The sequence below is a fragment of the Tetrao urogallus genome (genome assembly GCF_951394365.1).
Source record: "Tetrao urogallus genome assembly, chromosome: 18".
Classification (NCBI taxonomy): domain Eukaryota; kingdom Metazoa; phylum Chordata; class Aves; order Galliformes; family Phasianidae; genus Tetrao; species Tetrao urogallus.
This window is the reverse complement of record NC_136831.1, coordinates 1,767,842-1,792,953: the sequence shown is the minus strand read 5'-3', so window position 1 is coordinate 1,792,953 and position 25,112 is coordinate 1,767,842. Positions and strand designations below refer to the sequence as shown.

General features: G+C 45.0%; 1 protein-coding gene across 1 annotated transcript in view; it reads right to left on the bottom strand.

Moving 5' to 3' along the window:
• HLF (HLF transcription factor, PAR bZIP family member) overlaps positions 1 to 24,780 on the bottom strand; it is a gene marked incomplete at both ends in the record, with an annotated part of 30,221 nt that extends 5,441 nt beyond the window's left edge. The window contains 4 exon segments of the mRNA XM_079544368.1: positions 23,184 to 23,519; positions 24,468 to 24,591; positions 24,593 to 24,744; positions 24,747 to 24,780. Of these exon segments, the coding sequence (XP_079400494.1) occupies positions 23,184 to 23,519; positions 24,468 to 24,591; positions 24,593 to 24,744; positions 24,747 to 24,780 (646 nt within the window).
• Between the last annotated feature and the right edge of the window lie 332 nt (positions 24,781 to 25,112).

Here is a 25,112-nt window from a genome sequence, read left to right as displayed (position 1 = left end):
AGGAGGATCAAAGTTATTTGATTAATATATATATATCTGTATGAGAGAGCAAGAGGAAAGAATTCATCTGCTCGCGCTGCGCCAACGCCGCGCTTCCTCCCGTGCTGCACAACATGGCTGCTGCTGCCAAGGCCTCGGTGCTGAGCGCCGGGCTTCCTGGCAGCCTTCCTCACGGAGCCCAGCAGCTCCGTGTGCTCAGGGCCGGGCAGCCATGGGATGGTGATCAGCCCTCCTCGGCCTGCTGTGCAGGTGCAGACCAACCCCAGGGTCACAGGTAGCAGGACGCGGGCAGTGGGACTCCGCTTGTGGGCAGCTTTGGCAGAAAGGCTTTTTGGTCAGACCTGGGGACAACATTGGTTAATAGGTGTTTAAGCTAACTGTCTTCAAAGGGGGTGGTGGGGAAATCCAAACTATTAACTGTTTTAAAGCCAGCCCAGAAGGCTCAGTAAACCAAGACATTTTTGTACCTTGCTTTAAATGGATAGCTAATCTCATTCCAGATACATGGGCCGGCAGAAGCAGGCTTATTTAAAGGATTAAATGCAGGAAAGCTTCCTTTGATGTTAGCATACTTGTATCAGAGCAACCAGATATTCCTTAATGCAGACCAATACGGAGAAACACACAGGTACAAAGCCTGCAACTTCAGTAATGCAGACAAAAATGAAGCAAGCCACTATTTCTGAATACCTCATAACATTTTCAGTGAGCATGCAGGGTATTTCTAAAAGTCACGCAGACTGTGAAATTTGCCCCAGCTTTCTAATTGCCCTCAACAGAAGCACAGGTATTGCAGTATTGCTAAAGTTCTAGGTACAGACTATCAGCTGACATCATTTATCTACAATATGCCATATGACACAATTACATGAGGTTTGTAAGTGAAATTTTACAAGATCTCTCTAAAGAAGGAAAGGGCGTAAAAGCTCTTTTTCAACATGGGATATTGAGGTATTGTGTCTTGCCCAGTGAAAAAAACAACAAACCACTAAAACAAAGAGCACTGCACTTCTAAGTAATCCGGGAGAGGAATGTGCAGTAACCACAATCCTGCCTTCTTACCCACCTGCTCGAACTTTGCTTTGCCCAGTCCAAGCTCCCCGTACTAAAGGTCCTCAAGGACCTTCAAGGCGAGGCTCAGTAAAGGTGACTGCTTTCACTAATGCAGAACCTGAAAAAACTATGTGCACAGCTAAGCATTATTACCTAGGAGTCTGAAGACTATTATGCTGGAAGAGATTCGCAGGCTCCCAACCACCTGCACACCTCTGTCAGTCTGTGTTTGCTCTCTGCTCTGGTGTGCTCTGCAGATGATCAGGAACTCCACTGAGCACAACAGAGTTAACGAGGGTGGATGAGGCAGAAAAACCAGTATTTCCTTGTCCAATGTTTTACGTTAGGCAACTCCTGGCACTCTGTATCTTTGTATTTATTCTATCAAGTTTTGCCAATAATGCAAGCCAGGAACCTGTCTTCGTTAGTTTACTGGCTAATGGCCACTGCATCTACGTGGTGCTGGAACTCGTCGTAACCTAAGACGACAGCGTGGGCTGTGCTGGACTTGGCACTGCTGTTAGTGCAGAAGTACTGTATGTGGCCTCATGTTACACTGCTTTTCAACCTCCTCTCCCCCTGTATTCATGGCACTTTAGCTGTGCATCCTTCTGCCAAATTTGTTCAGGGTGTTATTTTTATGCACTAAATTCCTCGCAATCAGAGGTAGGTCAAATAAGAACAGCAATCTGAACGTCATGTGCCTAGCAGCCGACTAATCCTCACATCAGCAAGCTTCACAGCTGTCACAACATCCCGAGAGAGGGCCGGTCAGAGGGCCGCGATGCGCAAGGAATCAGCCAAGGAGGAAGCTTCCAGTGCCAGCCGCAAGGCCAGGTGAAGGTAAAGCCTCTGCTGCTCAGCATCAGCAGCCAGATGCCTTCACTGCCAGCCTCTGTATTATTTAAACACTCCGTACTCACAAAAGCAGCCACATTTTCACAACAGTGAAGTGGCTGGGCTATTCAGTGTGCTTAGCTTTGTTATCAATGGGGGCTGATGATTGCCAAGTGTTTTGGAAAGATCTTAGTCCCTCCATTTAAGCTGCTGAAACGAGAGCTCTTGAGCACTGAGCTCTTTTGGAAATCCAGCTGCAGAACTCCACAGCGGTGGTGGAAGCAAGCTGGGAACAATGGTTAATGGAAACTTCCCCTCATACCACCCCAGTGATGTGTCTCAACCGTGGCCTGGAGAGACCACAACTATGTCAACACTGGCCTTTTGTCTGGAAGCTTTCCCGCTCGCAGAGCCGCACTCCAGCAGCACTGTCTGCCAGGACAGACACAGCTCCAGGTGGATCCCGGCAGAGAAGTCAGCAGGTTTTGGCAACCCCAGCAGCTACGGCTGCCCCAGCAGTTTGCCTTCGCTAATGCTCTTGGTGTTGCTCTGGCTCCTATTAGCAATAGCAGAAAATTTTCCAGAAGGAAGGACTTGAAAGAAAGTTGGCTGTTCTAACCCTTTCAGTCCTTCTCCTCCCAGCAGAGACTGCCAGCGAGGAAGCTGAACGTAATGGTAATATTTTCAGTGCAGCTCCTTGTTCAAAGAGAAATGGACCGAAGCCATTCACTCATGTCATTTAGGTCACTGAGCAGCCGGTAAGAAAAGAGCAGCTTTTAATTGCTTGCAATAATTAAAATACACAATTCAAAAGTACAGTAGCTATTTTATATACCTTCATACACAACAGTGCTTTTGTACACCTATAAAACCAAAACATGGAGGTGTTGTGGGGAGTTTGGTCATTTAATCCTGACTCGTAATTTCCCCCTCTTTAAACATCCTGCCTCCAGCTGTGTCTAGGAGAGCTAAGATGGAAATAACCTCTTCAACTGTACCACTACTTGACAGACTTATTACTCGTATTGCAGGAGATCCCTGATGAATTATGTAGAACTCAATTTTGAATCATTCAAGCCCCATAGAAATGTGCCTGATTTTCAGAAAAATCTCCCTTCTCACAGCCCTTCCACACTTCTCATCAGTTCTGCAGCTGGCTGGAAAACAGCAGCTGAGAAGAGGAAAGAAAGGGAAGATGTTCTAAGAAAAATATTTTCCCTTATTTTTTACACATGCAATCGTGGAAGGAGAAAAAAGAGGAGTTTCTCATTCAATTTATGAACAGCCCAAAGAGAAAAACAGGTGTTTGCAAATCACTTTTCTTTATATAAACTAAAGGCACCTTGGGTATGTCAGTGTTATGATGTAGTGTGGAAGTGCATTGACACCTAATCCTCACCCAGAGCTGCTCCGGAGAACCCCACTGCTCTGCTGGTACCATTTCCAACCCTTTTATCCTGCTGGAGGCAGGCCAGCTTTTTGGGATACTTCTCTCACTCCAAATCACAGACTGTCCCAGACTGATCTGCTGTCTATTTCTGCATTAACTCTTTCTGCCTCTAGGCAAAGTCACTCAATGCACAGCACAAGGCAGAGCTCAGGAAGCAAGACAGACAAAAGAACCAACCAGATAGCAAAGTAAGAATAGTATTCTGGAGGCTAACATTTATCCACAGGTCACAGAGTTCCTCAGTTAAAACATCACAAGCTACATTTTATTTTCCTATCTGATTTCAGTGACTTTCTGCCCCTGAAACATCTGCATGGCTACTAAGACCATCATCTGCACTAACAGGTAGAGAAGAACCAGCCATGCTGCCTCAACCCCAGCCACTCTGCCTGGGGTGAAGGATGCAGGTCACCCTTGGGTGCATTTATGTAAGCAATTCTCATAGGAGCTTTATTTTCTTCTAAAGCAACAGACAAATGTATTTCGACCACTGCTCCAACCCAGCACAGATATTCTTCTATTTCTTCTCCTCCACAGCCTAAATTCTGCAGAACGTGGAACAACTGCAAACCTTTCCTCCAGAACAAAAATCATCATAATCCAATGCAACAACACATGCACTGCTCCTAACCCACACTAAGAGTTAAGAAGTTTTTAAAACATGTACTTTTCAAAGATACCAGCACTGTTTATGAATCTTGAGCATTTAATTATGAAGGAATTGTCATTTCCCCTCTCAGCACTGCGTGCCTCCCGCTCTGGGCCTCTGCAGTATTATTACAGGCAGGACTGGTAGTCTTACTAAGACTGCCTGACACTTCCCAATAGAGGATGCTGTCTTCAGTTTCTCAGGCCTTTGCCAGATTTCAGCCATTCTGTTTGGATTTGAATGTGCCAATTTCTGTTTCTGCCAGAATGGTTCCACTGCTTCCTGAAGAAGTTTCAGCAAAAATACTTTGTTTTGAACCTGCTACAAATTTCTGGCCAACTTTTCGCTGCCTAGTGCTCTGTCCTGGAAGAGAGGAAGGGAGCAGGAGAGCTCTGTGCTCACAGCCCACAGCCCCAGCTCCGTGCAGCTCTGCCTCGTGCTCAGTGCCAGTGCAGGAGTGCTGCAAACTGCAGTGCTGCTCAATGCCAGCCTGCATGCCAGATGGGGGGCACATGAGAAAATCCATGTTGTCTTTTCAGTGTTCTCTCTGTTCATGCCACTGAACTTGTTCAGAGTTCTACTGAACCGTATGGCAAGGAAAGTAAGAAAACCCAGTTTCTCCAGACATAATCGTTCTCTTTGCAGCCAGACTTCTCCTTCTTAGTTCCTCGTGTCCTCTCACATCTGCAGCAAATGAGGTCAAGATCCAAGATCCTACAGACAACCGCTTCCTTCCTGATACAGCTCTGATTCAACACAGAGCTGGTCTGACCTCTGCATTCAAAAGGGAAAGGATAAAAAGAAGAGGATATAATGTAATTAAAGCCTGTATCTCAGAGCAGAGAAAGGATGGGGCTGCACTATCTGGAGCTGCACATGTGGCCTTTGTTTCAGTGTCTGCAGGCTTTTGAGGGCTTGAATTTGCAAGTCCTGCACGCGGTTAGCACAGTGTGCACACAATGCACTATATGCCTCCAGTGACCTTCAAAAGGGATAAATAAGTAACTGAGGCATCACCACGTGAAATTTTCCACGATGCCCACTGGACTTACAACTCTGCTACTCTCTAAGACTGATACTCTTTAACCTGTGTGAAGACAGCACTTTGTTCCGTGAGGCCCCATTGCTGACAGCTCCCAGGAAATCAGATTTTTATTCCTTCCTAAACCTGCCCCTACAGCCAGACTGCAGGATGCCAAAAACCACTGTTTCCATTCTCAACAACTCCCTTGCACAGCTGCTACACACAGAGAATAAGGGATTTACCTTGATCCTGGGACAATGCACAGGGATTCCCCTTTTCAAATCCCTGAAAAGCCTCTAAAATGACTTTCTGATTTTTTGTAGGGCTCTGCTTTTCCTACACAGACAGGCCAAGATGACATTTAGAGGGGGCAGAGCTGGAAGAGAAGGTGCATGAAAGCACGCTCATACAGGTATTTCATTTTGGCTTAGAAGCACATTTCACTTCAAGATGCTGCTGTCCTCTGGTATGTTGGAGCTTCACGACATCCTTTGGCACATTATTCACATACAGCAATGTTCCTGAGAAACTACAATTTGTTTCTGATAGAGAACCTTCCAGAAAAGCATCAGAACTGTCAACCTGTTCTGAAGGAGACAGCGGTCCATTTTTCCTTCCTTAGACCCAGCTTTAATCAACCAGTCCACCAACAGTAGACTTTAACTGAGTCCCTGCTTTAGGCATCAGCCTCATATGGCATCCATAAATTCCCCTTAAGTAGAATACCACTTTCAGAATGACAAGTTGTGCATCCATGTCACTGCCAACGTCTTCTGCAAATATCCAGAGCAAGTTCTTCTCATATTGCTCTATCTATTTGGCTAATGAACATCCAGGACAGCACGCTCCCAGTCAGTAAACAGGTCTTGCAAAGCCACCATGTAATCCCAGCAGCATATGCCACTCATGAGTCATGTATCTGTTACCCAGTTCTAGTACCCAAGCTGATCTTGCTTGGGCGTGTTATCAAAACACAGCTGAGTGAGATTTGCAGTGGCATGGAGAAGCCACGTGAACCAGGTACATTTCCTCCCATTGGCAGGCAATGCCAGGCCTGAGAGACAGACAACAGATGCTATCAGCCCCTGGCTGAATGTATCCCTTCCAAAAAAGGGGTCACCGGGCAGAGTTACAGCGGCTTGCAAATCTCACCTTCTCTTTTGACCTGTTCTGTACACAATACAAATTTGCTCTAGCTGTTCATTGGCTTTTGGTTTTATTTACATTTCTCGTTCACTAAAACAAAGCACGCTCTTTAGGTGGCAAAACTAAATTAAAGCTTTACAGAGAGTTATCTTTATAATCACAATTTAAGAAGCAGAGATGTCAGAATGAGGACAAGTTGTTTTTCCCTAACCTTTTAAGTAAGACTTAATGCATTTTCTTTTCTCTCCAACTTAATTTTAGGACCCTGTAACGAAGCTGGAAAAAAAGAACAGCAAAATTTCAAAACAGCAAAAGCCTGTATTTGGTTTGCACAGGAGCCTCGTTTGCTTTTACATACTAATGTCATTCTCACTAGGCACAGACAAAGAAAGCAAAGGTGGTGTGAATGTCTTCTTCTTGGGTACCAGAACAGGATGACAGAGATCTGACTTCCATTATAAAGTATACGAATGCATCAGTCATCACGTAGTCTGAAAATGGGTCAGAGGAGGAAGAGAATGCAACCGAGGCTTAGGGAAAATTCCAGAACAGACTGTTGCATACAGACGTTACTGGTGAGGCTGTATTTCTTTGTAGCTGCTGCACATTTCTGTAGCACATCAAATACCCAATTCAATTTTGATCCAACTCACAAGTAATTAGGGTTTTACTTTTTGCAATCACACACAGCCAGGCATTCATAAAAATATCAAATTGTTTGAATGTAAACTTGAAGACAACAAGAATTGGCAAATCACTTAACAGTCCACATTTCATGGGAGCTTTACAAATGTGTCGACATTTTTGAAATACACGTAAGCAAACTGGATTCTGTTTTCTGAAAATTTTCATTAAGAGAATTGTAAGCCAATGGTAACCTTAATTACAGTAAACTTATTTTTAATACAGTATTTTTCTTGCAGCAGCCATAGCTGCAAATTACAGAATTAGTTGCCAATCCAGACGTACCGACCAACTTTCAAACAATGTCTTGGCACCGAAGCATTTCTTTAACAGAGATACTTCTACCCCCTTCAAATACAGTAAATTTTGTACAATTCTCTGCCTGCTAGCAAACAAAGCCCTCTGTGTGCTGCGCTGGGCACTTGGCAACAGCCAAATGAGCAGCTCTGTGCCACACTGATCAAAAGAAGATGAGTTCTGCTCCCACAGGCATGGTGTCACTGCTGTGCAACATTGTTATTTCAGGATTATATGAGAGGGAGGGAAGGGACAACACACTCATCTGTGGCACCTTCAGTCCTGACAATTCTTACAGTTTGCAGTAAGTGTAACACTGCTTTCCTGTTAGCTGACTCCCACAGCTGGATGATCCGGCACCCTTTTAACATGGTGGTTGTATTCTGTACCTGGAATAGCCGCAGTACAGCATAGGCCTTATAGTACTTTGTTGTCTAAACCTTCCCAGAGGATTTTTGGAGGGGTCTCGATCCCACATGTTCTGCTCCTCTGTTCACAGTGGGTCATGCACATGCAAAGCTGCTGCGGGCTCCACCACACAGCACTGCTGAATCTGGGGTCGGCCATGCAGAAGGTACATCTGTGCCCAAGTGAAAAGAGAAACACTGGAGAGTTGGAAGGCACCGCAAGCTGAGGGCAGCAGCGATTCACAGGCTTGGAAAATTATGTGGGCTTTACCTTTTACACTCCTGTTAACTCTGATTTTCATGAAGTAGGTGGTGTTGCTACAGCAACTGTCATATCACATCATTTCTACTGACTCTGTCAGGGAGATCATCTTATTTTATCTTAAATTCAGATATGCAGTTCTTCTTCTATTCTAAAGCCTTCTCTATTTTGGATATAAAAAACAACAGAAAACAGAGTTGCACCATATAAATAATACTTCTAAAACGCAGAAAGCCTGTAAAGTTTTTATTTGTTCTTTACCCAGAAGGGAAAAAGAAACCAGCACTGATGAGATCTATGGTGCTCCAGAGGTTTGGAAATAATTCAAGAGCAGGTCTCACAATTAAGGTGCTTCGGGCCTCCTTTAACACATTCTTCCTGCAGAAGCAAACTGCATCCTTGTGCACTACACCAGAAGTAACTAATCCACTCACAGGTGGAAACACCTTGCCTCCTCATGCCCAGGTCCATTTACGTATGTACATTCCACACCACTCACACCCAGCACTTCCCAGCCACTGCACACAGTATGTGGTTCACCCTGCATACATCAACTGCTTAACCTGTGGCCTGGCAGAAGCGCCTATGGAAGCAGAGGCCCTATTTTTACCCAATGCAGAACACACTGGGCACGAGGTGGCACCCAGCTCAGTAACACCAGAACTTTGTCCAGCCTCACCTGCCTCCATTTCACTGCCTGGATGAGGTCTCTGGGTACTCAATGCAGTGGGCAGGAGCAGTGCCCTGCGACCCTGGCTAAGGCTACGCACACTGTTAAGACATCAGACGGTCTGCAGGTCTGTCAGTCACTCCACAAGCTGCATTTCAGCACCCTGGTACTTGACAACTATTCTTCAGCTCAATTTCCTAACAGAGATGAGTTCTGTGTGATTGGGCTGTGCATGCCTGTGGGGCCTCCTCCCAGCTTTTTCAACTGCTGGGCAACTTCAAACAGATTTGGCAGAGATGTATTATTCTCCAACATGTATTACTAACAAGCTTTTTGAAAACAATGTGAACCAGAGAAATTTCATTTCCTGGAAGAAGGGCTCAATCAGCCAGAGAACCCCCAGAGATGTTGCTGCTTGTGAAGCCAATTCGTCAGACGGGCAATAGGAAGGAAGGAGGAGGAATCTTCACCAAATTATTCTTTGTTATAGCAGTCATGAAAGTCACTTAATCCTCCCATTCCCTACTACAATTAAGTATATTTCTTCACCATATTCCACCCACCCATTTACTATTTCCAGCAATCACAAGTAAAATTATTTGTTTGACAACTGCACTGTTACTTGACAATCTCTCTGAACTCATCACAGACACACACAGCACTGACAGCCATTAAAACTGTCAGGTGCACATTCCATCTTAACGAGCAGTTTAAGAGAAGGTCAGATGTGGACAACCACGCTGTCTGATATCACCTGAGCACATATTTAAAATCTCTCTAGAAAGAGCTTCTTTGTATGTTGTGTTATCTCTACCATTTATTATGTAAGCAAGCAATTTAAGTCTTCCAATCAAGACACAGTAGGAGAGTTTGGGAACCCCCAGATTTGTCCTGGCAGTGATGAACACTCATTATTGAGTTTGGGACTGGGAGTAAAAGTGAAGATTTCATTAAAATACAAGACAAAAAGCCAGCTGATGAGTGCTAGGTGGGACTCCAGCTAAGAATGGCAGCACTCTGGATTTGTACAGGAAACTGCATGTCTCTGCATGAGGGACATACGCTGACACAGCTCAGTCCTTGCAGGATCAGAGACCCCTTTCTTAACCCTCTTCTGGCTCTCCTTGCTATTATTTCAGTGTTACGAATGTCCACAGCATCTGAAGTCTGGAGAAGAATGGGTTAAACTCTGCAAAGAGGAAAAAAAAAAAAACAACACGCAGGAGAAATACCTTTCCTCTTTCTGCTTAACTGCCTGATTGGTGAGCAGGAACCTGCTTGATGAGTTTCAGCAGCTCCTAGAGATCAGGCAAGGCTGCTTCTGAGCGGGCTAAAGCTGCTGCTGTATAAACAGCTTTAAGCTGACCGACAAGGCACCCCTGGCTGAGGCTGCTTTTTCACAACTAAGATTTTCAGAAGGCAATGAAGCAGTTTGCACCCTGAGGACCCAGTCAAGCCCAGTAAGAGCACAGAACTGAACTATGTTAAGCAAGATATTCTATGGACATAAAACTATCTTACGGACAGAATTAACAGATGATTTCAAAAACGTTCAGGAAAATGAATAAAGACTAAATAAAATGGAGAGAGCGAAAAACCAAGATTCTAACAAATAACAGTTCCAGGAGCTAAGAAAATTCCAGTCCTAAAGGTTCATATGACAAACTAAAGAGCTTCACTGGATCTGTACAATCCTCTGAGCTTAATACTCAACACATTTATGTATAATGCAAAGATTCTACTCAAGTAATTAGTGTTTTTGAGTCCAGCTGTCTAAAGAGAAAGTACAAGAGGGTTGATTTTCACACAGGGATTTAAACTGTCCTATATAAGATGTGTAGCTATGCACATAGCGTTAAAAAAGAAATAGAGAAACCCTAGTAATATCTTGCTTTAAGTTCAGAACTCCATTAAGTCTTGAATATGCTATCACCCAAGCAGCATCCATAGCAATCAGCGCAAAATACTGGAAAAGATTCACTTAGCACCCTCCGTACTGTCATCTTGACTCCTGTTTATTCATCCTGATGTTTCAATTAACTGAACACTGACACTGATAAATGGCTATTTACACGAGCTGGGTTCTGACCCCACGAAGCAATCTCCCCTGCCTGGAGTGCTGCAGGCCAACAGCAGCTGAGCCTCATGTCCGGGGTCCTTCCTGCCAGCTCTTCTCTCTCAGGATGCAGGAGGCCCTGTGAGAAGACATCTGTAAATAGATGTTTCATAGAACAACGCGCAGATCTGGGGAAACGCACGTAAGTTTTTGCTTGTGTGCATCTGCTCACAGTAACTGCAAAACCAGACTCACAGTCCGAGTTCTGCCTACACGAAACAAACCAACTAAAAACCCACACCTTCAAGAGATGTCCCTTTGTAAAGCTGGGATTGCTCCTCCAACGTTGCTGCTGGTGATGCTGTTTGCACCCCTTTCCTAAGCCTTATGTTTTTGTACCATTTTTTCATTCAACGGTGCCATCAGAAATACTGGGGTTTCAAACCCAGAGCCAACTTCCCTAAACGTGCTGTATTTTGAAAAGCCCATTTTTGTTTCAGAGAAACAAATGAGTTTGCATCACAAAACCTTTATATCCCCCAAACTCGGAGCCTTCCATACTGTTAAAAAAATCAAATCCAGCTTTATTTTCCTTCCAGAGCCAGGCTGCATGCAAACAGAATCAGAGAAAGGCAAGCTTGGGGTAGAGAACAGAACTGAAGTACGACATCCAGAGCAGGATACTCGTTCTTCTGAAAGCACACTTCTATTTCCAAGATCTTTGCTAATCTTTTCACTTTAAAACCACCCTCTTCCCCCAAAACATAGTTTTAAAGATTACAAAGACACACAAGGACAGACTTTATTATTTTAACAATTAGCTATTTTCAGAGCTCCAGCAAAGCTGCTTCCTTCCATAGCTGGACTTCAATCAAACCCTAGTGAAGCTTTTGATCTTGGAAAGAGTAACAACACAGCTCTGTTATCGGCACACGGGGGGCAAAGAGGAGGACATCCAGAATTTTTCAATAAAAGAAAGTTAATTGCTTTGACTTGTATTTACCAAAGGTCACGACTACAAGTTTGAGTGCACGTACATAACGGTGCACACTGAGAAATGGTGCACAGAGCAGCCAAAGTGAGCGCTGGGATTATACTACTTGTGCATTAAAAAAATAGAAAAAAGAAAAAGGCAGCAAAACAATGCTAGATTACTATCCAAATATACCCCAGTGGATGTCCTGCCAAACAGCAAATATGTGGCTGTAAGCTCCAAAGTGAAATAAAAGCTTGGCCAGGAGCCCAGAGCTTCACTGTATTTTGCTCAGCTAGCCATAGTCTGGCAGAACAGAGTGAACACATTCTCAGCCACGTGATGAAGAAGCCAGTCAGGCCAAGCTGATTTCCTTGTGTTGGGTAAATGTGATCTTCAGACTGTACAGTACACACCAGCAGCTTTGGGAAAACGTGAGAAAGTGGGAAACAACAAGCCATGGGCTATAAACTGAAGGGCAGCAGAAGAATCACTCAAGGATTTGCTTCAACACGTGTCTGCAGAGCTGTCCTTGATGCAGGCGTTAACTGGGCTCCTGGGGCACAGCACATCCTGCAGAGATGCTGAGCACTGTGCATGCACACAGGCTGCATGGGAGATAAATATCACCAGCTTCTTGGGCATGTAGCCCCTGAAAGGAGCTGACTGTGAAGAAAACAGTAAATTCTTCATGGTAAAGGATTATGAGAGCTTCTCGTGAGAGCTCTCAAGAGTGAAGTCTTGAACAACTTCAAATCCCATATTCAGGAGAGTCAGAGGTACTTAGGCCTCTCAGTAAAGGAAAGCTGTGCGTGTGATGGTAGGACATAACCCAAAGGCTCAGATTTTGCTGACAGTACTTAAACAGCTACCAGGGAATAGCACTGACCATAAAGGAACATTCATGAAATAGAGATAAAATTTGGCCAAGGAAATCAAACCCCAAACCATACAGGGTATAACGGGCTAAGAGTTCTCCCAGTGATAAGCTAGTGTATTTTGATAGTAGTGATAATAATGTTTTCAAATAACTGACTCTGGAAGAGATCAACAGCATCCCTGGCCAGCATCAGGGGTGCACGTGACTCTTGAGAGCACGTAGCATGTGGAAGCAGAAAGAAAAGCCTCCATGCACAAGACCTCAGAAGTTCATCCCTGCTGCAGATAACAGCAGCTTAGATGAAGCACTCGTGAGGGTACATAAGAAAAGTGAGATTTGTTTACTTTCTAACAGAAATAAATTGATAACCTAAACACGTGCAGCAGCTGCTGAAATCAGAGATGCACACAAGCTGACAATTATACCTCCAGCTCCTTCCCTCTATTTGGCTAATGATTTCTTTTCACATGTTCAAAACAGCTTCGCTTCTAAAGACTACCAGGACGTTCAACGGTGACTTCAACCATGTTGAAGCAGATAAGAAAAGCGTTGCCTAAATCTGGCACTAAGTCCAGTCGCACGGAGATCAGCTGCCCTGCAGCAGCCATGTGATTTTGGATGGATGGATGTCATGTCTCCGAACGCTGGCCTCTGATTTTCTCACTGTTGAAGCACCAGCTAAGCTAAGGTGTTTCACAGACACCCAAACCACAGCTGTCCAACACCTGTAACTAACTGCAGGCCTGTGGTTCAACCTTCTTAAAAGGTGGGTATGTGGGGTAACTTGAAACATGTTGCACTCATTGCTAATTCCCCCAGTTAGGGATACAGCTAAGTCAGGCAGGTGTTCAGGTCTATCTTCGGTTCCCGTTTACTCAATTTGTACTACTATTAACAAATGACTCAACCACCATAAGGAACAGCCTAATACCACCTCAGGAAAACCTACATCAGCACACGCCATTTTTTCCCCTATGTGAATTAGAGTAAGGCATTTTAACAGTGCAGTTAAGTGACATGGCAAAAACTTCGGGTTCTGACTTCAATCCATATTTTATATTTATGCTCTTCTCTCCAAAGAAAACAGACTGGACTACAGGGGGGAATTAATCTCTCCTTTTTCACTGCACTCCTGCTGACACAAAGGGCAGGCCCTTATGCAGTGGGAGCCACCCACCAGCCTCTGTGACCTGCAGCCCTGAGGAAGGCTGGAAATGGGGGAGTAGGAATGAAACGAAGGTACCCTAAGGTATCCTCAGCTTCACCCCCCAAAGTCCAGTCCTTCCCAGTCTCCAAAGCGATGCTCACCAGCTGACTGGGCTCCAACTCTGATCACCCATCCTTAGCTATCTGCTCACTGCCTGAGCTGGAAGCCATCCATCACCCCACCCACCCCTCAACCTGTGGTAAACAAAGGGAATGGGGCTCCTCCGTGGGGATAGCTCAGCACAGAAAATGGATACAGCAAATTAAATTGTCTCACAAAGTAAGGAAGACAAGAAAATAATTGAGCAAATACACACAGCTGTGAAAATTTTACTTAATGCATCCAAAACAATGAAAACAACTGAGCAGGAAGCTCAGTGCTTGCAGTTATTTCAGATCTGTATCTGAATTTTTACTCATCCAAAGCTAAGCTCAAGGCAACGTCTTTGACTTACACTACTGAGATATGTTACCATTTCTTTATATTTTAAGCTTCAACTTAATCTGGAGAAAGCAAGATGAAACGATTTAGCGTCTTTTTCATGCAGCTTTAAAAAAGAATTATTTTGAAAGTCACTTCATACAGCATGTACCACTTTGTGATGCCAGTGCCAGACAAAATGGAGTTTCAGGACTTAGATAAGCGCTACCATGCCAAAAAGGGACTGAACCATCCCGATGCTGGGCTGGAAGCAGAGAGCTGAACTCTGTTCTAACAGATGTCTGAATGCCCCAGCAAGTGTGTGCACTCAGGGTAGAGGGAACGGGGTGCTAAGGGAGCAGGAGAGTCCACCCAGCAGTGCTGTATTATACTGCAAGCATGTTGTGTCATTACAGCTTTATCCCGACACACCCATATTTACAGCACACAATGTACTGTACAATTCACAATGCCAAGAAACTCAACATATCTAATCTGGCAGAAAAACAAAGTCATATCAGGTTAATCCAATTCTTACATTGCACAACTTTGAAAAGCCAATAGGAAAACAAGCCTTCCCCTCGCTCCCGCTCCCCCTTTCCTCCTTGAGCACACATACCCTGCCACGACCTACTTTTCTCTTTGATCCCTGAACATCTTTAGCCCACTCTCACCATCCCATGTTTCTCACTCACTCCTAACCCACCTCTGCCTCCAACCCTGCTGGAAAGTTACACTGATAAGCACAAGCCATAGAAGGGAACTTTGTGCAGAAACACGCTGCAAAGAATGAATGGCAAGACACACAGACAGGGTCACTTGGACATCTGCCCACGTGTGATACTGCAATAACTGCAACGAGATAACAGGCCTCAAATTTAAACTTGGCTGACCGCAAGGGAGCTTCAAGCTGGGCAGCGGAGCTGGGGTGCATAGGATATAGCAAGGTTGCACAAAGGTTCAGGTTTTAGGTAAAGTTGTTCAACCTTAGAGAGGATCAAAATCATTCCATTACCTGCTTTAGCGCTCTCAGGGTTCTGTCCACAAACCCAATGGCTGGTTTTCTAATTTCTATTGTTAAATGAAACCTTAGAGTCATGTAACGGCAAGACTCAAGGAGATGAGGATTTTAAAGGAAGAATAATGGTGGAAAGACATTTGGGACAACTGCACCCCTTCCCAGTAAATAAAACCCAGCTTCTTGCAGATTGGTTTCTCAAAGTGAATCAACACCTCATGGTATCCATAAAGGTGTCAGCTTTCACAGAAGAATTTCAAGCACATCAAGCTCTTTAAAGGTCTTATGTAAATTCTCTGATACAGAAAATGCACATTTACATCCCCACAGCTCCCCTGCTCACTAACATATTCCTATCCTATCCAGCCATCTACTTTCAAGAAATTTTAGCAATGTAATTATTCTTTGCAAATTCCCACTCTCTTGCCACATTTGGTTAAAAACAGACAATTACTCAAGAACTATGACCAGGAACATGCAAGAGGCCACGCACACCTAGGATGAATGGATAAGATTCACTTTCACAGCAGAATAGGCAAAAATAAGAAACCCCATCCATCTATGGCTGTAAGCAACAGAGCTGCAAGATTTACATACATAAAATGACCGACTGTCCCACACTGTAATGAGGCCACAGCTGCAGGGATCGCAGACGTCAGTAACATCTGTATCTCCACTATGCAGCACAAAAGGGAACAGTGGTATGTCTGATTGCTGCAGGGTCCTTCAAATTAAGTCAGTTTAACCCTCTCCGTTTTAATGAGGAACAGGATTTACTCTCAAGTGCCTGGTTTCCACTTACTAAGCTTTAGAAGCTAAGCACCCAGCTGTTTTTGAAACAGACTCCTTGCTGAAGTAAGACTAGCTTCCAAATCTTGCAACGGTGACTTTGTGAAAGTGCCTGAACTGTTTGAAATCACCTCCTTCATTTCAGCGCAGTCCCTCTCACGCAGAGTCTGCTCCATATTCTGCAGCCTTGTGTAAAGCAGGCTTCCACAAGAAGGTTTAGTACTACTGTTTCATTAACTTGTGTTTAAGCACTGGATGCCCCAGAAAACAGAACTCTGCAGAAGTATTCTGCTTTTAGAAGTTTCACATTATTATTCTTTCAGTTTTCTAAAATGCAATCTACAGTTTCTTTCCTTGTCTCCTTAGAATCTCAAGTTATAAGCAGTTACAGTTAGACCACTTTTAATTTGTTCTCCTTCATCACAATTACTGCACTTAGCAGGTCACCTCTAACATGTCTGCATACAAGGACTAAGAGAGTGGGGAACCTCGCAAGCAGTTCAAAAACAAAACTAAGGTCCAATCATTGCCACCCAAAGTAATGGATCTTGCTATGGATGGAAAGCCCTGTTCATTCGTTTATTACATTCAGGAGTACCAACCAGCTCTGTAATGAATTACTTAATCTTTGACCTATTGTCCACTGCCACGTTCCAGGACAAAGAATTTATAGCAAGCTGAGTTCCCTAAGGCTAATTGGAAGAACTTTTCTAAACCATTCTTCATCCTTCACCAATCTCTGCCAAAAAGTGCCCTTTTGCCTCTCTGCTTATACACCTGAATAGCTAACACTTCACTGCAGATGAGCTACAGCTGTAGGTCTCTCTGGCATCTGCTTGTAGTACCTGCCTGCTAATGCACTGATCTATAGGTACCTGTGCAGTGATAACCCAGATTTGTCCTTCACTTAATGACTACCTGAGTTTCTAGGATCCTCATGCAATCTGGATTTTTTTCCTTCCTCCTGCCTGGGTCCACGCACCAGAACATAAGCATATGAGCAGAGTGTCAGAATTCTCAATGTCTGTTTTAATTAAACAGCAAATAATATGAACAAGAGAATGCTAGCAATAAGATAAAGAGCAAAAGCTGCTTCTCTCAAAATCAAACAGAGAACCTTTAAACCAAAGGATGCCACATCACAGAAGCTAAGCAAGTGAAAGCCTAGGCCAATTTCAGCCCTGGCAAGATTCAATTCAACCAGAGAACAGAACGTAGAAGTGTAGCCATACAACACCTTCATGCGTGTCAGAAAATGTGAGAAGTTGAACAGTAACTAGTATTCCTATCAAACATGATGGATGGCACCTCAGCTGCACAAAGCTGCCCGGCTCCAGCCCAAGCAGAAAAAAACCACAATGAAACACTGCAGCACCCACATTACGTCTGAAGCTCCCAGGACCAAGTTCAACTTTCCGACAGAAAGCTTCTTTAATGCTATTTGCTAGTTTCTTCAACACTGTTAGCTCATGGGGGAAAAAAAAAAGCCATAAAAGCTGCAGAATCTGTTCATCATGTATTTATTTTGACACTGATGTGCATCTCAACGTTTGTTTTCCATATTTAATCTTCATGTATAACTTGCTCCACTAATTACTATTGTATTTGAGGTTTAAGTAAATATTTGTTCCTCCCCCCCTCCCCATCTACTTCACATGGAATAGATCAAACCACAGCCTCTTCCTTAATATAAAACTTAGTTGAAATACACTTTCCTGACTCTCAACATCTTTTGTGGAATTCAGACAAAGTATTGCAATATTTTATGAAAGTGAGCCTTCAAGATAGAAAACTAACAATTACGTTAGCATGTAAAGCAAGATGCCAAGCTTCTGATTTCCTAACACTCTAAAGTACTCTTTACTGATGACAAATATGTCCTTTCAGTCTGAGAAAACTCCACGGGTACACTGAAACCAGCTACCCCCCTCCTCCCAGAGGAAAAAAATGCACAAAGATAAACGACAGTTGAATGGATGGTGACATTCTGCTGCTCCACCTAGGAGCTGATGAGGGACGGCAGTCAACAAATCACTAACTGTATGAGGAGTAAAGCACTCATCACTGAGATCAATTGGCAGAATCTGGTCACAGTTAGCTCCCACCATTGCCAATCTCTCACATAAGCACGGAGAGATTGCAGCAAGTTAAGTACCCCAGTAGTTTCATCTAATCAGATAATATCAATGTCTTCTTCATATACAGCTCCTGATGGCGCCTTGTCTCTTTTAACTACAAGATACTGTTCTGTGAAGGACTACAGGGTGTGCTCTCTTCTTCAAAACCAACTCTCTGCACTAGGCAACCTTTCTGGGATGGGAAGCAGGCCTATAAGAAAGACAACAGTATTGCAATAAGTTTGACTCCCAGGCAGCCTTCGAATACCTTCCTCAGGGGAAAAAGCACCCACTGGCCCCTCAGTGTATCCTGTTCCTAATCTGAGTTAGCCCTGGCTCACATAAGTGGCTCTGTTGGTGCAGAAAGTGCTGATCCATACAAGAAACTTAGAGGCAGGCCAGGTATTTTCTAAAAAAGCAGTAAAAAACCCAAGGTCTTTCTTGCTGTTTACTGTTTGAACTCCTAAGAAACTTCAAGTTCTTTCATGTAGCTGAGCAATTATTTAACCAATAATCAAATTTTGGCAGCAAATATTAAAATTAGATCTTCTGACAGAGACTCAGTGTTCTTGCTTCTAGCATTAACAAGGCTTGTTCGTTCAGCACTTTTTCCCCTGTTATCATATGACAGGCTATTTTTAATATTTGCCCGAATATATTTTGCATCTTCCTTTGATCCAGAAAGCAGTTTGTGAGGCTTGCCTGCACGCTGCACCCTCCTTGCTGCTGCAGTCCACAGAGCCGCGCTTTTCCGCCCGGCTGCGGTTTCGGTAGCGGCAGGAGCACACAGCCACGCACGCATGCCTGCTGCTCCAACAAAAGCTGTGCTGAACAGGCTGCACAGGGGACTGCCACGTGCCTGAGCACATGGTCACGCAGGCAGCAGCCATTCAGAGCCTCACGTGAGAGGCAATGTGAAGAGCAGCTCTGGTACCAGCCTGCCTGGCCGGTCATTCCCATGTTATCACGTGGGATGGCAAGGGTCAGGAAATTCCCAGCACTTCTCGGTGCCGGAGGTGGAATCCTTTGCTTCTGAAAAAGGGGGGCTCAGGTTTTGACTCATGTAACACCTGCTTGTAAACAAAGATTAAAGGTTCGGAGAGGATTCCTCATCCAAGCCGTCTGCTGGAAGCACTGCCCTCGGCGCTGCAGAGGCCGGCTAGAAGGGGAGGTCACGTTAAGAAACACATGGGAAGGAGGACTACAATGCAGGGAGTGCTGCACACACACCCTTCTGTGGGCTGCCCCCTCACCAGGGCATTCCCAGCATGCAGCTGGAGGCTGGATGCAGCAGAGGCAGCCATCCCCAGCCAGAGGGTACGCCCAGCTCAAAGGGGAGTGAAGAGAACACCCAAACCCACCCAGTCCTGCCCACTGTCAATCATTACAACTCTGTATCTATGCAACGAGCGAAAAGTAATGGATAACGTGCTCTAGATGACATCTCCCCACGGAGCACATACAATATGGCATTGAATTAAAATCTTACAGGAGGGGAGTTGGGAGAGCACAATTCAAATAGAAACGGTTTTCAGCTTTCTGATCAGTGCTCTCCTGACTCTCCACTTATTTTGTTACTGAAAGCAACAATTCACAGATGACATTATATATCTGCAACAGATTACAAAGCTTGATTTTCTATTTTTTTTTTTCCCCCTTTATCTTCAGGGTATCCTGCTCAAGTAGGACCAGGGCATCCAGCAATCCAAGCATCACAGAGCAAAAACCACCCTCATGGAAATGCAATGACAGGGAGGGCTTTGTACGCTTTCCAAGGCCCTGTCTGCCACAGGGAGCTGGGCTGTAATAATGCATGGGATGTCAGTGTGCTTGTACCTTCTGTGGCACAGCCCCATATCCAAAGCTTTGGTGGCAAGCAAACTTGACATCTAAATCTCAAAGTATTTTCTAAATAGAGCAGCCCTCCAACTTACCCAATGTTTCCAAAGCCAAACCCTTTACATTGCTCCCCAGTTCAGCCAAGTAAAGGCAACACGGAGAGAACAGGCAGATAAAAGCAACCACTGACCAATTAACTGCAAAATCTGATCCTCCTTTTATGTACAAACAGCTGAGCACTCCCAGCTTCCTTAAGGGACTGCACAGTTAAGTGGAGGGACACTTAATAAAGCTATCTTTATCAAGCACTCTTTTTCTAAGGAGCTTAGTTTTCTACCAACTAATCAGCACTCAGTACAGAAAAAAACATATGTTTCAAAGGATGATGGTTTGTAATACTAAAATAAATCACAATACTGCTTATTAATAAAAGATACTGTGAACAAGAGATGCATTTTACTCCAATCCTACAAAAAACACTATCCTGCATCCCTCCTATTCAAAAGCAAACCAGTTTTTCCTACACGGAGATTCCCAAAACAAGATTTGATGGCAACGTAGGTGTTTACTTTAACCTTTACTATAATTCATAAAAAACTGGTGAGACAGTACATTTCTCTAACAATCAGACAACCCAAGAAGTTGGAAATAAAAACGTCTGTTCTATTTATAAGGAATTTGTTGTTCCATTTTAGTTTCTTTGCTTGTTTTCCTCTCTCCCTGAGGATTCTGTAATGTCACGTTTACAGACATAGTCAGCCCAGCTCTGGTGGGCCCAAGCACACTTCTCACTGAAAGCCAGGGCAAATTCCCAGATCTCTTCCAGAGATACTATACAATGCATATCAGCAGAAGCCAATGATGCCACTCAGATAAGCCGTGTATTTCAACACACACACAAAATTAAACCTTAAGCCAGTTTTCTGCAGATCTCTATGTCTGAGATACACCATAGAGACACATAAACCACATCTGGTGTTCCAGACTCCCAAACACAGCCTCCACATACACACTGTGTGCACAGTAAGATTTGTAGCCAGCCGCATGCGATATGCTGATGCTAACTGCCCCGGTGTCGTGTAAAGCAGGGATGTGAGAAGCACAGAATTTGATCCTCCTTCAGCCCCAGCTCACACAGGTTTACATTATAATATTAATTAAAACAAAACCCAAAGTACAAAATTGCTTAAGAAATGAAGAAAACTGAATTTTTTAGGTGATAGCAAGTAATACCATGAGAAATTAATTTTATTGAAACTATTTTAGACTCTGTTGGTGCTTTCTTTCCAGTAGTACAAATTAAAACAGCTATGCACAGGGAAACAGTAGTTGACATCAATTGAAAAAGAAACCTCGATTCATGTAAGTTTATAAAAATAGTTTTTAAAAGTCCTATAGGACTTTCTTTAACCAAGAAGTTCCAGTGCAATGATTTTGACATTTACATTCAGACAAACTTTCATATTTCAAAGCAGCAAATTTACCCCGGCACTTTCATGACAACCTTAAATGGACACTTTTATTTTACTGATTTTTTTTTTTTTAATAAATACTATCTTACCTTAAAACAGATTATTGATTGGACTTTCTCCATGACAACACAAAAATATTCCAACAACTGGACAACTAACACCACTACGGTTGTCACAGTACCTATCCGCAATTGGGGAAAAAATGTTATTGTTAAGAAAATGAATGAGCTTACCCTTAAAAAAAAAAAAAAACTTTAATAAAAAAACCTGTATTACTCTTAAGACAACATGGCATGGGGAAAAAAATACCTTCAAGTTCAGAAGCTTTCTCCTGCCCCAAGAGACCTGACTTCTTTTACAACAATAAACGAGCACACAGTTTCTAGTGAGAGAAGTTAGTAACCCCAAGCTGCAAACAGCTCAGGGAAAAATCCGAAAATCAATGAGATGAAAATAAGCCGTGCAGGCAGCTGATCACAAATAAATTCTGACAGGTGATCATTAAAAGCCTGGCCCATAACTGGGCTCCCCTGAGAAGAACAAGGACAGACTGTCTGCTTTTAATGCACAAGTGACAGAAAATGGGGTAGCATACCCGCACTATTTTTAAAGACTCGCTTGGGAGAAGATTTTGTTTTATATTCCACTCCTGCCAACTCCAGATATATTTTAACATTGGAAGCGCTCACAAGTTACTGGTTAACTAAGAAATGCCTTGAAACTGAAAGACAGAAATGAAGTAAGATCCACAAACAGTGAGCAAACAAAATCCATGACTCAACACGCACACGACTTAGGGCCAAAGGCTCTGCTGACAGGTTTGGGCTGCTCTGGGGGTGCTTTACTTCTTTTTAATGAAAAAGGTACATTGTAGACTTTTAAGACTTTTCTACTTCATCCTGTTTTACAACTGTTGTCCTTCTATTTATTTATTTTGCCTCCTTATCAGATGACTCTGACAATGACTTCGCACGCTGAGCGTGGCAAGCGATCAAGTGGAGTGGAGAGGAGCGGTTTCCTGCTCCCAAGAGCACGCTTTGCTCCAGCAAGCCTTGTGAGAGCAGAAGGGCACAATAAGCCAGCCTTGGGCTTCTTTTTCAGGGGGAAAAAAAAAAAAAAAAAAAAAAAAAAGCAAAGCTCCATGTTTTCCGAACTTTAAAGTTGACACTATTCTGCAGGCCATGATCTCAGCCTTGCTGGTATCAAGCCAGAGCAGTTACTCTAGATGTGCACTGGTGTCTCTAAAGGGACTGTTTGAAGCATTAATAAACAGATAGAAGAGTTTCACTGACACCAAGCAGGTTTGAAACCTGTTAGGATCAGAAATCGGCTCCCTGTCAATTTCTTTTTTGCCTCCAACTAAAAGTAACCATAGGTGTAACACATTAACTCTGGACAGAGCTGCACTCAGCCTATGCTACTTTAAGAAAGGTTACAATGCAATTACAAGATTTAGTTTGTTGCACCAGCTATGGCAAATTTTGCTATGCTCAATAAGGAATAATATCGCAGCCAAAGCTTAGAACAGGAAGCATGGTCCAAGGATTATCTTAAAAAATAATTACCAAGGCTACAACTCAAATACAGGTAAGAAAAATAATGGTCCTTCTCCCTGTTCATTTCACATCATGGCATACACATGTTACTATTTTGTTCATGTGTTTTTCATCTGCTATTAGCAGGCTACCAAAGAAGAAAAGACAACAGGAAAGTTCTCTTGGAATTCTTGCAGCTTCCTGACATAAGTTAAGCAAAAATCCCTACGGAGCAGCTTAACAATACCTAGAGGTACTTTCCTTTTCTGAATACAAATGCCACGAATCACATCAGCCCTCTCTAAACTGCCTGTCAAGCATACAGTGCAAAGCAGTGATGTACAGCGGGGAGGGAGGCTCACGCCATAATCCAGAGGAAGCTCTGAGGGCTGATTTACCTGGTCTGACCGGGCTCTGCATGCAGTTCTGCGACACCATGCCTGGGTGGACTGAAGTAGAAGCCCTGCTGCTGAGGTCCATGACAGAAGGGGATGCTGAGGTAGCTTGCTGCAGACCTGGCTGGTGTGGGCTATGCTCGTGCTGGTTTGGGCTGGGTGGAATGCCATTTTCTGAGAGGAACTCTTCCAGGTCCATGTATTCCAACTGGAAAGTGTCTCCATCATATGGCAGCGTCTTGTCCCATAATGTCGGGCCCAAGAAAGCAGACTGAGGGACTGTGGTACTGGTGCTGTCATCCTCTAACTTCTTCTCTTTGTCTTTTTCTTTACCGAATGCTTAAACAAAACAGATAACAATGATGTAAGAGCTGAGTAATTAAAATATTACCACTCCTTATTTCTTAAAGCCGAAGTTGCAGGGGAAATGAGTATTAGCTTTATAAAATCAGTTCCCTTGATTCACTCTGTTAAGCGCAGCATGGAAGGGTCGTGACAACCGAGCATCTTTACTGGATGTAGCCACGCTTGTTTTTTTCTGCTCCTTTTAGTTAAGGATCCCAATGCATGCTTGGATTTGAAGCCAGCATGTGAGTAACAGCAAGCTGGGAGATACTGCTGTATCCTGCTGGAAAGGAACGGTCTTGACCTAAACCTGAAGGGGTTGTTATAAGGTCACATTTAAAAAATTAAGGTCCCACTCTTGCAGTTCTTGAATTTAATAACTGTTTTGTTTGCTTTAAGGTGGCCTCATACTCAGCAGCAAATTACAAAATGTATCATTTGAAGAAATAACACTACTTATGCTTTAAAGTTTCTAACTCAGAGCAGCAAAGTCTAACTGGCCTTGTGTTGACGTTCAAGGGTAGAATCAAAGCAAAAACAAAAACAAAAACTTCAAGCGATGTTTCCTACCCGTCCCTACAACGAAGAGCTGTAGGGAAACACCCCATTTCCCTCAGACATTTGGGAGACCCCGAAGGGACGCGGCCAGCAGCGCCGTGCCCGCACCGCACGGCCCGCGGCTCTGCGGGACCTCCGGCTCCTCACGGCTCTCTGCTCCCGCGGTGCTGAGAGGCTCGCAGCCGAACCGGGACTCGCAGCTCTCCGCGGCGGCGGACGAGCGCTGGGTCGGGGCGGCAGCGTCCGGCGCCGCACCGAAGCCGTCCCGGTACCGAACCGCGCGGGGACGGCAGCGGCGCCGAGCCGCCATTTCGGGGCGCGCTGCGAGGGGCGCGGAGGGGCGGCGGGGGGAGCGCGGGACCGCGGCGGCCCAGGGGGCCTCACCGTCTTCGTGAGCGAGCGGCAGCTTGAGCGGGTTTTCCAGCAGGGATTTCAGCACCCCGTAGGTGGGAGGTAGGAAGGTGGGGTTCAGCGGGAGCGGCCGCGACATGGTGGGCTTTCCCTCGGGGCGAGCTGCGCGGCAGCGGCTCCTTCAGCCTTCCTCCGGCGGTGCCGCGGCGAAACGGGAGTTGCGGGGCCGGGCCGAGGGACGGCTGCAGGCCGCCGGGCAGAGGGAGCGGGAGAAGCGCCTCCGCCGCGCAGCTCCTCCGGCACCGCCGCTCCCGCTGTGCGCCGCGCGCCCCGGCCGCGCGCCCATGTGCAGGCGCTGCCGCTGCTGACGTCACGAACGGCGCAGCCCCGCCATTGGCGGGGGGGGTTGAGGCGGGCGGCCCCGACCCTCGGCCCCGCCCCGGGGCGGTGTCGCCACAGCCGCGCCCCCTCAGCGGCACGCGCGGCGGCCGTTGCCCGCGGTGCGGCGGGGCAGGGCGGGGCGGCGGGTGCTGCCCATGCGTCGCGCTCTTCGCGCTGCCCCGGGCCCGGCGCCGTTTCCATGGTAGCCGGGAGGCAGCGCGCTGCGCGTGATCGCGTGGTCCCGCGGGAGCCCTCGGCCGTGCCCGAGATGATGCGGGTCCCTCCGGCCGGGCCGGG